General features: G+C 49.8%; 1 protein-coding gene and 1 pseudogene across 3 annotated transcripts; both read right to left on the minus strand.

The window, feature by feature from the left end:
* Positions 1-371: 371 nt before the first annotated feature.
* Positions 372-13,298, minus strand: DNAJB1 (DnaJ heat shock protein family (Hsp40) member B1). Of its 3 annotated transcripts, XM_027548015.1 has the most exons (4): positions 13,160-13,298; positions 12,265-12,332; positions 2,080-2,660; positions 372-1,781 (listed from the first exon to the last, which is right to left on the minus strand). In XM_027548015.1, exons 3-4 carry the CDS (start codon positions 2,569-2,571, stop codon positions 1,551-1,553), a joined length of 723 nt encoding a protein of 240 aa, XP_027403816.1. In that variant the 5' UTR covers positions 2,572-2,660; positions 12,265-12,332; positions 13,160-13,298; the 3' UTR covers positions 372-1,550. The 3 variants fall into 3 exon arrangements, with proteins under 3 accessions (XP_027403816.1, XP_027403813.1, XP_027403814.1); XM_027548012.1 differs by lacking the exons at positions 12,265-12,332; positions 13,160-13,298 and adding an exon at positions 3,807-4,115; XM_027548013.1 differs by lacking the exons at positions 12,265-12,332; positions 13,160-13,298 and adding an exon at positions 3,315-3,609.
* Positions 6,046-6,757, minus strand: LOC113896380 (annotated as a pseudogene).
* Positions 13,299-13,324: the final 26 nt, after the last annotated feature.

Raw genomic sequence — 13,324 nt, forward strand, 5'->3', positions numbered from 1 at the left:
CTTGTTCTAGCAAGAAAGCAGGGGTTGGGGGGTGGGTGGAGATTAAGAGAGTAGGGCACACACATCTCCTTGGCCCTAGCAACCAGATCTTACAAGACTGGGAAGGGATCTGTTTAACTTTGGCCCCAACCTTCACCAAAAAACAAGCTCTGAATCCACTGGGCTCTTCTGATGCCCAGATCCAGTCCGGCGGGTTTCTCTTGTTCACCCCACATTTAGCTCAGGAGGGCAACTTCTCTTTCCATTGCAGAGGACTCCTACCTCCTGCCTGCCCCTCCCTCCCACCCACCCTGGCAGCCTCTGGAGGGCTGCCCGGACCCCACCCCATCCCGTCAGCAGAACCCTCAAACAGAGTCGCAGGACTGCTCCCCTGAGGTTTAGCATCAGTCTTTAATGCTGTCACGCTGCACATTGACAAGTCACACACTTTGGTCTTGTGTTGGCAGTGGCAACTTACAATGAGTCTAAAAGTCTGAGCACCAGACTAACCTGCAAGGAACAAACACTTGTTCCAACATCCCCCCCACCCCCCCGGCCCCCAGGTTCTTTCTCAGTTCCATCATGGCCCTATACAGAGAGCAGCAGCTGCTGTGGACCGGTTTCGTCTGACTGCACACCAACTTTACACAGAATTATAAAAACATATTTACAGACGTTCCACAGTGCTCCTGTAATCAGAAGCAAAGACCCTTTTATCAAAAGGGATTATAGCTAGGGCTGTGCAAAATTCAAAAGGATCAGATCCTTTTGAGAGTCCAGAGTCCGTTGAACAAAAAAAAAATGACCTGGGTCATGGGGAAATCCCAGGTGTGCCAAAAGATTGCCTCACAGCAAAGGAAGGCGAAGATCTCTGTCTGGGAGCCCAGGGTCAGGACTCCAGCCAAGGTCCCCGACCCTTGAGGGAGAGGCAGTTGCACAAGTTACTCACTCAGTGAAGGCCGGCTCCCTTGGTCCTGCTGGAACAAGGGAGGTATTGCTTGTGGGAGCTGGCCAGGCAGTTCAGCAACCAGAGTTGAGATTCTCAATTTGAGATGGCAAAAGAGAAGACAGGGTTTCTTAGAAGAAGGGCAAGATGGGGGAGACAAATACAAAATAAAACACAAACTGATCACACAATAGAAACTGAGGAGTGTACAGGGTCTGGTAACCATGAAGGCAGGTCCACACCACAGGACGTCTACAAGCGGAGGGACTACAACACGGGGATCAAGTCCAACTGTGGGTCTGCGGTCTGCCTCTCCCTCTGGGCAGGGCCTGGAGAGGGAGGAGGCGGGTGCTGCCCACCCAGGAGGGCTGCAAGGACCCAGTGGGGCAGACTGCATTGCCTTTGCTTGCTGTCCCCACCACCTGCCGCCCTACCGCTCGAAAAACAACTTTAGTCTAGTGCACGACTTTGAAAGATTGTAATATATTCTCTGGAAAACATTCAGCAGTATGAAAGCCCTCCCTGGGCCCTCCCGCCCTCTCGCGGGTCCACAGTTGGTGGAACGGTCCGGAAATCCTTGAGCTCTGGAAAGGTCCCTGGTCAGTCCTTGGGGAACACGGGTTGACTATATCGGAAGAACCTGCTCAAGAACGGTTCTTGACGTCTGGGGAATCCTTTCAGGGAAGATCACTTCAAACTCAATAATGAGGTCCCCGCGTTTCTCGGGTGTTTTGGGGAGAGGAAGGCCTTCTCCAGGAACTTTTCGCCGCATGCCAGGCCTGATGACATCTTTGAACACAACGGGTATGGTCCTGCCGTCCAGAGTGGGGACATTCACTGTACAGCCACACAGAGCCTTGGAAAGCAAAGGGACAGCATTAGAAAGAGTAGCTTAGGAAGCTCACATCTTGCCCAGAGGCTGCTGACTGGAGGGTAAGCGCCATCAGGCCTCTGCAGCTAAGACCCTGCCTTAAGATCTACCCAGGTCACCAGCACAGAAGCTCCGTAAAAACAGAGCCCTGGACGGTCTTGTCGCCATTGCACTGTCCAAGCCTGGCCGCACCAAATGCCCAGAAACATCTGTCAAGCAAACACTGAACGGCATCACAAAACAGCTTCTCCCTCCCCAGACGCTGCCCTGCCTAGTGCCTTACCTCCCGAAGGCTGATCCTGGCTGGATAAATGACATCAGAGCCATCTCTCTTAAAGATATTGTGTGGCTTGTCCTTTAAAACAAAGACAATATCGGCTGGAATGTTGTTGGAAGTCTGGTCTCCTTCCTTGGGGAAGGTGATTTTGGTCCCTTCTTTCCACCCCCGCTTCACTTCGATGGTCAAGATTTTGTCTTCATTGCGAATGCTCTTTCCGTCGGGGTTCAGCCGCTTATGAGAGATTTTCATCTTCTTGGTACAGCCGCTGTAGATCTCTTCAAGTGAGACCCTAAGGTCATGGGTGACGGGGGGATCTTGTTTCTTTCGGGTGGGCTCTTGGGCAGGGCGGGAGCGGCCAAAGTTCATGTTGGTGAAGCCACCCATGCCCATGGGGAAGCCAGAGAACGGGTCATCGATGTCCATGCCTTCCTCCCCGTTGCGCTGCCCAAAAAAGTTGTCAAAGGGATTTCGGCCACCGAAGAACTCAGCAAACATGGCATGAGGGTCTCCATGGAATGTGTAGCTGAAGGAGGTACCGTTAGTACCGCCGCTGCTCCCACCGCTGGGGCCACTGCCCTTCAGGCCTGAGGAGCAAAAGCAGAAGAAATCAGATGGCGGGCTGGGAACTTAACTCTCCAGGAACTTTCCTTCAAGGAAAAAAGCTTAGGAGCCATTGGGGGAGAAATTTTTTTTAGCCTGTCAGGGAAGAACAAGGAAGAACTCCAAGCTTTTACCTCCCACTTGCAGCAGCAGAAACAGAACCCCCACCCACTTATGGCAGGTAGTCCACTGTGGCAAGACAGCGGTGAAGGGTTCAAGCTCTGAGACAGGCATCTCTTGGGGCCACTCAGGTCCTCACATCTGAGTAACTCATTCCCCTTGCACTGTTACAATGAGTACGAAAAACTCACTAAGAGATCCAATGAAAAAAATGCTTAACCCCCGATCAGTTTTCACTAAATGCTTACTCTTAAATCCCCTACTGCTAGAGACGTGTGGGAGAGTAAAAGGAACGTTAAACTGCAAAATGCAGCCTTTCAAATTCTCGCACCCTGGCACTAACTGCCCCCTTTCTCATATAATAAGCCGCTTCTTCCTGAGGACTAAGCCCAGCAACCTGCCTGAGTCATCAATGGGAGACAGGACAAGAAAGCTTCTTTCTTTTACCCTGAAGAGGGCTGGCCCCACTGTTCCTTGCACCTTGACGGCCGACTAGGTAAGCACTTTACAAGGATTACCTCACTCCACCCTCGGAGAGGCGCGGAAGGTCGCTCGGCGCTAATTGGCACCTCATTTGCAGGCTCACTACTCGCAGCCTGTGCCCAGGGTTCAGCCAGAGGCCCTGCCCTGAACCCCGGGGTGGCAGAGCCTCCCACCTCGCCCAGGTGAGCCCAGGCCCGCAACGCCAGCAGCCAAGCTAGGCCTCCGAATCCTCTCCTTCCGCACCCGCACCCCCGGACCGATCTCGGACGTGGGTGGAGGCGAGCGCCCAGGGAGGGGCAGCCCCAGACATACTAGAAGCTTCTGAACAAGCAGCGCGGCCAGGGCCCCTCCTCCCATCGGGCGGCCGCCAATCCGAGGGCGGAGGCCCTTGTGGCCAGAGGACAGGGGCTGCTTCAACCCCTGCGTCCGAAACGCCCCCCGGAGATGCTGCAGCGAGGCCGCCCTGCCTCGGTTTCTCCGCCTGTCAAACGGCGAGGGCGCGCCCCCGGCTGCGCGCGCGCACGCACCTTCCTCCCCGTAGCGGTCGAAGATCTCGCGCTTGCGCGGGTCGCTGAGCACGTCGTAGGCCTCGGCGATCTCCTTGAACTTCTCCTCAGCGCCGGGCTCCTTGTTCTTGTCCGGGTGGTAACGCAGCGCCTGACGGCGGTAGGCCCTCTTGATCTCCTCGTCCGACGCACCGCGGGCCAGGCCCAGCGTCTGGTAATAGTCCTTTCCCATTGCCCCCGCCTGCGGCCCGCCACCCAGCTGTCGCCGTCCCCCGGCTCCGCCACCGCCCCGTCCCGGACTCTATATACCCGTCCGGCGGAAGCTTCCAGAGCCCGCCAGCCCCCTCCAGAACCTTCCGCCCCGCCCCCCACGCGGCTTTGGCCAATCCCCGTCGTCCAGGCTGCGACGCGCGACATCCGGGGCGGGGTCGTGCCGCCAACGGCCGCCTGCGCGCGGCCCCGCCCCCTCCCGGGCAACGCTTCTCAGCGGCGCGCACCCCGGGCGACGGAGGCCCCGCCCACCCTCAGCGGGCACCAATAGCGACCATGTTTTATTGCTTCCTGCAACCAGGCCGGCCTTGCGGCCCGCCTCCTGTTTGGGTCAATAGGTTACGACGCGCTACTCCAGGAAGGGGCGGGTCTGGGGAAGACACCGCCCCTTCACTGTTCAGTTCAGCCGCTCATTCGTGTCCCATTCTGTGCGACCTCACTGCAGCGCGCCAGGCTTCCCTGTCCATCACCAACTCCCGAAGCTTGCTCTGACTCATGTCCCATCGAGTGGTTGATGCCATCCAACCATCTCATTCTCCGTTGTCCCCTTCTCCTCCTGCCTTCAATCGTTCCCAGCATCAGGGTCTTTTCCAGTGGTCAGTTCTTCGCATCAGGTGGCCAAAGTATTGGAGCCTCAGCTTCAGCATCAGTCCTTCCAATGAATATTCAGGACCAATTTTCTTTAGGATTGACTGGTTTGATCTTCTTGCAGTCCAAGGGACTCTCGAGTTTTCTCCAACACGACAGTTCAAAAGCATCAGTTCTTCCGTGCTCAACTTCTTTATGGTCCAACTCTCACATCCATACATGACTACTGGAAAAACCATAGTTTTGACTAGATGCACGTTTGTGTGCAAAGTAATGTGTCTGCTTTTTAATGTGCTGTCTAGGTAGGTAATAGCTTTTCTTCCAAGGAGCAAGCATCTTTTAATTTCATGGCTGCAGTCACCATTTGTAGTGATTTTTAGAGCCCAAGAAAATAAAGTCTCTCACTGTTTCCATTGTTTCCCCATCTATTAGCCCCTTCACTAGCAGATGCAAATATGCCCGCCCCTATCTCACAGGGCCAGGAATGAGTTATTGCCAGGTGTCTCCAGGAGTTGCCTAATTTCCCCCAGCCCCAGATACCCGCTTCCTTCTGGAAATAAAAATAGTCACCCGCCCTGTTCTACCAGCTGTGTGTGTATGCTCAGTCATATCCAACTCTTTGCGAGCAGAATGCAGGTGGGAGCTCCAGTATTATCTGCGTCCTCAGTCATAAAGGACCCTGCAAAGTGAGGTGAGCACCGGGAGCCAAAGCTCACCTCCCTGCAGAGGTCTTCTCAGTTCAGCCCTTCAAGCCTCTCACTTTACCGTTTTCTCAAGAACACCTGCCACTGAAATCTGAAATTGTTCCTTGGTTTTCATGTTAAATGTCTCCCCCACTCCTAGCCTGGAATCACCATAAGGTCAGGGACTGGGTCCTGTCACTGCTGAGTCTCCAGTGCCAGGAAGTGTCTGGAACCAAAGCTTCATAAATATTCCTGGCTGTTTTTATTTTTTTTCAAATGTATGGTTAGTGTTTTATTCTTTGAAGAATGGTTCTGAAACATCAGACTAAGTCAGGTTGAAAGGAAAAGTTTAAAATAGTTTTATAAGGTATAACATCGGAGAAGGCAATGGCACCCCACTCCAGTACTCTTGCTTGGAAAATCCCATGGACGGAGGAGCCTGTTAGGCTGAAATCCATGGGGTCGCTAAGAGTCAGTCACGACTGAGCGACTTCACTTTCACTTTTCACTTTCATGCATTGAAGAAGGAAATGGCAACCCACTCCAGTGATCTTGCCTGGAGAGTCCCAGGGATGGGGGAGCCTGGTGGGCTGCCGTCTATGGGGTCGCACAGAGTCGGACACGACTGAAGTGACTTAGCATAGCAAGTACTGACTGTTCACTCTACAAAATCTTGATCATAGAGCTTATGATACAACTAGTTTGCAGTAGCACCCAGGTTTTCCACATAGTCATTATTTCTCTCTTGTTTGCATAGACTCTTATCATTGGCTGCCTTCTGCTTTTCTTGCATGATCTCAGAGTCCCGCTGCTTCCTCTGAGAGGTAGTCAGGCTATCCTCTTTTCTTTTTCCCTTACTAATTTCCTGGGATTTCTTCATGTTTTTCTGGCGGGCAAGTTCTCGTTGATTTCCACCTGCCCGACCTTTCAGGCCAGGCCAGACTCAATTGCCCCTCTCCCTCCGCAGACTAAAAAGTCCTGGCTGTTTTTAATGCACCTGGTTCTTTACCCCCGCCCCACTACGTTCATGATGTGGGGGAGACATGGGCATGCAATACACCTCTCAGGGCCTCAGTATCTTCATCTCTGGGCAACATGATCCCTTTTGGCTCCTATAGTCTGGTGTGTCTGTGGTCAAGGACAGGGCTGACGTGGAAAGGAGGCTCAGAAAGAGGTACCACCTGAGAAGGGAAGAGGGGAGTAGGTGGTGGCGGCCTACAGTGGGGAAAGGTTCTTGGAAGAACTGCTTGGGAAGTCTGGGCGGTGTGACACTGGTGCTGGAGCCAAATAGTCACGTTTCATTCTTGGTTCTAGCACTTTGTGGCTGTGTGATCTTGGGCTGGTTACTGAGCCTTCTAGGGCCTTTAGCGTCCTCATCTGTACAATGGGGGTAGTAGTTGTACCAGCCTCATAGGGCTTTGAAGTTGGCATTGAGTCAACATTTGTAAAGTGCCTGGGACAGACCTAGCTTAGAGGAAGTTCTGTCAAAGGGGTGACTAACCATCCAGTTGAATGGTGGGCTGCTGAGGATCCCCCTTCCTGGCAGGACACAACAAAACATTTCTGGTAACCACTGTCCTTGTGCAAACTGGAACTCTTGAGAAAGACGCCATGGCCTTCCGGCCATCCCTGGCCACTCCCTGACCCCAGTGTAACCGTGTCAGGAAGGGATTCCGTGGTAGCTCATTTGGAAAGAATCTGCCTGCAGTGTAGGAGAACCAGGTTCGATCCTTGGGTCAGGAAGATCTCCTGGAGAAGGGAATGGCAACCCACTCCAGTACTCTTGCCTGGAAAATCCTATGGACAGAGGATCCTGGTGGGCTACAGTCCATGGGGTCAAAAAGAGTCAGACAGAACTTAGTGACTAAACCACCACCATCAAAGGACTCTGGACTAAGCCACACACACCAGCCAACCTGGGAGGATGAGTCTAGGCTGGATACCCAGGGGCACAGCACTGCAGGGGTCCTGAACTAATCATGGAGGGGAGGGAGTTTGATTTTTTTTTTTTTATATAAAGTTACATAAAGAGATAGTGGGGGAGTCATAATGGGGGAAAAAACCCAGAGCTTGTGGATTTCTTCACACTTATAAATTTAAGGGTTACAGATGTGGGGACTTCCTTGGCAGTCCAGTGGTTAGGATTCTGCTTCTAATGCAGGGGGTATGGGTTCAGTACTTGGTCAGGGAACTAAGATCCCACATGCTGTGTGGCCAAAAATTAAAAAAAAAAAGGGAGTTACAGATGTGGGGACTTTTCTGGTGGTCCAGTGGTTAAGGCTCCCTGCTTCCACTTCAGGGGGCGTGGGTTTGATCCCTAGTCGGGGAACTAAGATCCCACATGCCACTAATAAACCCACCCTAAAAAAAAAAGTTAACAGATGTTGAGGCCTCTAAAGGTCTTCACATAGCTCTGGTGGACCAAAAACATCATGCAAGGGGTGTCCTTGTATTTGGGGGCAACCTTAGGGCTGGGAAATCTCTCTTCCTTGAGTAAGCCTGGATCATACTCAGAAGTTTTAATTGTTTAACCCCCAACCCCCACCAAAAAAAAAAAAAAAAAAGAGCCCAAACTCAACTTCTCTTATTATGCTCTTTGACCTGGACACATACTCACTGGGCACTGTTGTTTTATTTTTTCCAGCCAGGCTGAGTGGCTTGTGGAATCTTAGTTCCCTGACCAGGGATTGTGCCTGAGCAATGGAAGTGCAGAGTCCTAGCCACTGGACTTCCAGGGAATTCCCTCACCAGGCACGTTGGAATGTTACTGGAAAAGTGACTTTCACAGAAACTTGGCAGAGGTTTGAGCTATCAACTCAGAGAAGAGGAGACGATGTGATGGGTAGTTGTATACACAGACTTGGCTAGGCAATAGTACCCAGTTATTCAATTAAACACTAATCTAACTGCTGCTGTGAAGGTGTTTTGCAGATGTGGTTAGGTTAACATCTATAATCAGTTGGGTTTAAGTACAGGAGATGACCCTTGATTTTGTGGGTAGACCTCATTCAGTCACTTGAAAGGCTTTAAAAGCAAACACTGAAAGACCTTAAAAGCAAATATGGAGGTCTGCCTGAGAATGAAGCATTAGTTCCTGGCCAAGACCTGCTGGTCTGCCCTACAGATTTCACACTTGTCTTGCCAGCCCTCACAACTGTCAGAGCCAATGCCTGAAACAAGTCTCTTAATACACAGACACACTCACAAACACATATATCCTATTGCTTCCGTTTCATTGGTAGAACTAAGAACTAAGAATATAAGAATATAAGAACTAAGCAGGTCAGTCTGGAGTCAGTCAGCCTTAGTTGAAAACCTGGACCTGCTGTTTGCTTATTTACTGCCCATGTGCTCTTGCACAACTTGTTCTCTGTAATTGCTAAGTATGTCTTCCATAAAATTGGGATAAGAGTAGATCTTACCTCCCAGGGTTGCTATGTGAATTTGAGAGGGCCCAGGCAATAAACCTTATAATAATAGCTAACACTGACAAGGTCCTACTCTGTGTCAAATCGGTTCCAGACATTCAATGTGTATGAACTCATTTAATCCTGACAATAATCCTGTGACGGGCTTCACTGGTAGTCCAGTGGTTAAGAATCTGCTTGCCAGTGCAGGGAATATGGGTTCCATCCCTGGTCCGGGAAGATCTCACGTGCGTGGGGCAACTAAGCCCGAGAGCCATAACTACTGAAGCCTTTGTGCCTAAAGCCCATGCTCTGCAACAAGAAAAGCCACCACAATGAGAAGCCAAAGCTCTGCAACTAGAGACAGCCCAAGTGCAGCAATGAAGACCCAGCATAGCCAAAAAGAACTTCATTTAAAAAAATAATCCTATGAGGTTGGCCTGTCATTACCTCGTTTTACAGGTAGGGAAACCAAGGCTCTGGGAGGTTATGTGACTTGCCTGAGGCCACTTAGTGAATAAAATGCTGAGGTGTAAACTGTTTAGCATATTGAGTGTTTATGGTAATCTTGTGTAAGATGTGATTCAGATGATGATAAAGCCTTAATTTTTTTTTTTTTAAAGCATCACCACTCTTTTCAACTCTTCTTCTCTTCATCAAAAAGAACTTCAAAAGCATTACAGTCATATAAGCTAACAATCTGCCCTGGTAGAATGCCCATGTGAAATAAAAACCTATGTTCACATAAAAACCAGTGAGCAAATACTTATCAAGGCTTTATTTGTCATTACCAACAGCCATTAAAACCTGAATGTCCCTCCATGGGTGAAATGTAAACAAACTGAATACTATTCAGTCATAAAAAAGGATTGAGCTATTGACATAGGAAGCAATGCAGAGGAACCTCAAATGCATTATATTAAGAAGCCAGTTTCAAAAGTCTGTGCACTGTGTGATTCCATTTTAAGGTACTTCTGGGAAAGGTAAAAGTATTGATGCAGAAACTGGATCAGTGGTTGCCAGGGGCTGGGATCTTTGACAAAGGGAGACAGGGGAATTTGGGGGGATGATAGAAATGTTCCATATCTTGACTGCGATGGTGGTTACATGTCTGTATTTATTCAGAATTGTATAGCAGAAAAGGTGATTTTTACTGGATGTAAACTATATCTTAATAAAAAGAAAGAAAATCCATCCCATGAATTTAAAAATTCAAAAGGCAGAAAGGTTGGGAAACTTCTCTCCGGGGCTCCTGACACAGGGGAAAGTTGCAAATCAGCCCTGGCTTGTCTACTGTAGGCTCTACCTTCCCTCACACAGCTCTGAACCAGTTTGATCACAAACCCCAAAACAAGCCAAGCCAGGTTTCTGGAAGAATCAAGATCCTATCTTACTTGCACCTGGGAAATAGAAAAAGAGCTTGTCTTGGTGCTCTGTGATGACTTAGAAGGCTGGGATGGGGGTTATGGGGAAGGTTCAAGAGGGAGGAGATATATGTATACTTTTAGCTGATTCACATTGTTGTACAGTAGAAACCTGCACAACATTGTAAAGCAGTTACTCTGGAATTAAAAAAAAGAAAAAGAATTTGTGAGACTGACACAACCAAACACACCAGATCTTCCAGCTCCAAACGATCATGGGTTCGCCTGAATCTGAGACCTAAGGAGGCCCTGCTCACTCTTCAACAGTGCCACAGCATAAGACCTTTCTGGAATTCCCCCTTTGGAAACTGCTTTAAGGGGCCTGTTACATTTGGCTCAGCAAATACCAAACGTATTTACTTGTCACCATTAGGAATCAGCCAGTGTGCTGGGGAAACTAGCTGTCCCTATCAACAGGTACAGACAGAGCCATGGTATGGTGTCAACAAAGTGGTCAGGCTTTGTTCCGAGGATGAATTCTGTTCGTGCTGGCAGCCTGATTACTGGAAGCCAGATGAGGCCAACAAGGGGTCCTCACACTTGTGTGTGTTCAGGAACTCAGTCATGTCTGACTCTTTATGACGCCATGGACTGTAGCCCACCAGGCTCCTCTGTCCATGGGATTTCCCAGGTAAGAATACTGGAGTGGGTTGCAATTTCCTCCTCTGGGGATTTTCCCAACCCAAGGATTGAACCTGAGTCTCCTACGTCTCCTGCACTGACAGGCAGATTCTTTACCACTGAGCCACCTGGGAAATCCACCCCTCCACCTGTAATACCCATCAAAACCAAAGAGGACTTCCCCTCTGCAGGCTGGATCATGCCTTTCTATCAGTTTCTTGTAGGTGAGGAGGCGGGTGGAAACTATTCATATGCCCCAGCTGGCACACAGTTCACAAAATTATTTGGTGCCTGTTGAGTGAGTTCAGGGCTCAGGAAAGCAGCCTCCAAAGGGAAATTCCAGAATGTCCCAAGCCTGTAGGAATGTGTGTGGAATCTCCAAAAATGACATCCTTTTGGACACCATATGCCTTACCTAGCTGGAACCCAGCCGTAGGGAAGACATACCTACTCAGACCACACTGGAGAACCTGGAAATTGCTAGCAAAACGTGGCTAGATTTTAGGGGTTCAACCCTCCCCCCTCAACATCTCAGAAGTAGATGCTTCAAGTAACTCAACCTGGTAGGATTTTAACTTGTGGCTTGTTCTTTTTTTTTTTTTTAACATTTATTTATTTGGCTTCACTGGGCCTCAGTTGCAGTATGTAAGATCTAGTTCCCTGACCAGGGATTGGAACCCAGGTCCCCTGCATTGGAAGCATGGAGTCTTAGCCACTGGACCACCAGGGAAGTCGCTAAACTTGTGGCTTCTGAGTGAGTAATCTCCTACCCTTCTCCATGAAGCCAGGAAACAAGGCCTGTTGGTACACAAAGGCTCTCCTGATACTATGAGCTCCACAATTGCCAACAGGAAAAGATCTGTGCTTTGGAAAGTACAGGTATAAAACACTTCCCGCAGTGGATAAGAATCCAACTGCCAATGCAGGGGACACGGGTTTGATCCCTGATCAGGGAAGATCCTACATGCTTCAGGGCAACTAAGTCCGTGCATCACAACTACTGAGCCTGTGTGCCACAACTACTGAAGCCCATGCACCTAGAGCCCATGCCCCACAACAAGAGAAGCCATCACAGTGAGAAGCCTGAGCACTACAACAAAGAGTAGCCCCGACTCACTGCAACTGGAGAGAGCCCGCACAAAGCAACGAAGACCCACGCAGCCAAGACAAAAAAAAATCCTTCTGTTTTGCCCAGATAGGCCCGAGGAAAAAGGTAATTAATTTCTTGGGGTCTTATTTCAGTAACCAGGGATTGAACCCTGGGCCTGCTGCAGTGGAAGCAGAGTGTCTTAATTACTGGACCACCAAGGAAGTCCAGAAAAAGGTAATGACCTAGCTTCCTTTATTCTGAGACAGGGGTCCCCAAAAGTTGTAGCTTTAGAAATTTCTAGAGCCTAACCTGGATGAGTAAGTGCTGAGCACTGACTCACCTTCTCCCCGCCCTGCTCTCCTGTGAACCAACAATCTGTCTTTGAGGACTTCTCACCATGTCTCTGATGCCAGGCCTCTGAGTTCTGGAGCGCTCAACAGTTGAAGAAGGCTCAGGGGTGGGGTCTGGAACCAGGAGAAAGGAGATAAGGTAAGGAGGGGTGCCAAGTCCTGTTTTAAGTGTCTGCTTGAGTCTGTATGTGTGTGTAGTGGCAACCAACCTCCCCAGCCTGCTTATATCAATCAATGGAACAAAAGCATGACATGACCCCAAACCAGCACTGTCCAGTGTGAGACACACAACTGCCAGGCCAGCCACATCCAAGCTGTGTCTGATTTTAAATGTTCCAATAGGCATATCAAAGAAGTAAAAAGAAACAGGAATTTAATTTTAATAATGTATTTTTACCTAATATATGCAAAATAATATTTCAGCATACCATTAGTTACATAACTAATAATATTATTGTTGATAATATCATCAGTAATAATAGCACTAATCAACATAAAAGTTGATTAATGAGGTTTTTTTTTTTTTACATCTTCCTTTTTATACTAAGTCTCTGTGTGTTTCACCTTTACAGCACATCTCAATTTTGATCAGCCACGTTTCAAGGACTCAGTAGCCACATGTGGCCAGAGGTGACCATACCGGGCAGTACAGGTAGAGACAAAAGTGGGCTCCCTGCCTATGGGGTCTAGCAAGGTGGGCCGGGGGCGTGCATTAGAAAGGGCAGTGAAGACACCCCCAGAATAATGAGAGAGCTCAGGTTACATGTAAGTCGCGGGGTGTGTGCCTGAGAGCTTTCCCCACCTCTTTCCCCTTTACTTTCCTCCCATTCGTGACAGGGGTTCCCTCGCCGGAGCAGCCTCTCCATCCAGGTGCCCCAGCCCATGCCCCCAACCCCTTGCTATCTCCCGTTGCTCCCCGGTACTCCCCGGGGGCCGCCCACCTCCGAATTCACCCAGTCGAGCTGCGGGCCCTGTTGATGTTGCCTTCCCTGTCACTCAACTGCTAGCTCCCTCCCCCAGTCTTGCAATAACCGTCGCTTCCCTTGGTTTCCACAGAGACGCCACTAAGGGGCGGGGCAACGGGCTCGTGCGACCGGAGGCCCTCT

Source organism: Bos indicus x Bos taurus, chromosome 7, assembly GCF_003369695.1.
Source record: "Bos indicus x Bos taurus breed Angus x Brahman F1 hybrid chromosome 7, Bos_hybrid_MaternalHap_v2.0, whole genome shotgun sequence".
In the NCBI taxonomy this organism is placed as follows: Eukaryota; Metazoa; Chordata; class Mammalia; order Artiodactyla; family Bovidae; genus Bos; species Bos indicus x Bos taurus.

What these genes read in the sequence shown, in the direction of transcription:
- DNAJB1 (XM_027548012.1), bottom strand. Translation starts at nt 4,017, where the DNA reads ATGGGAAAGGACTATTACCAGACGCTGGGCCTGGCCCGCGGTGCGTCG. An exon ending in CGACCGCTACGGGGAGGAAG is followed by an intron (nt 2,661 to 3,806) that starts GTGCGTGCGCGC and finishes TTTGCTCCTCAG; the next exon opens with GCCTGAAGGGCAGTGGCCCC. An exon ending in CCAGGATCAGCCTTCGGGAG is followed by an intron (nt 1,782 to 2,079) that starts GTAAGGCACTAG and finishes TTGCTTTCCAAG; the next exon opens with GCTCTGTGTGGCTGTACAGT.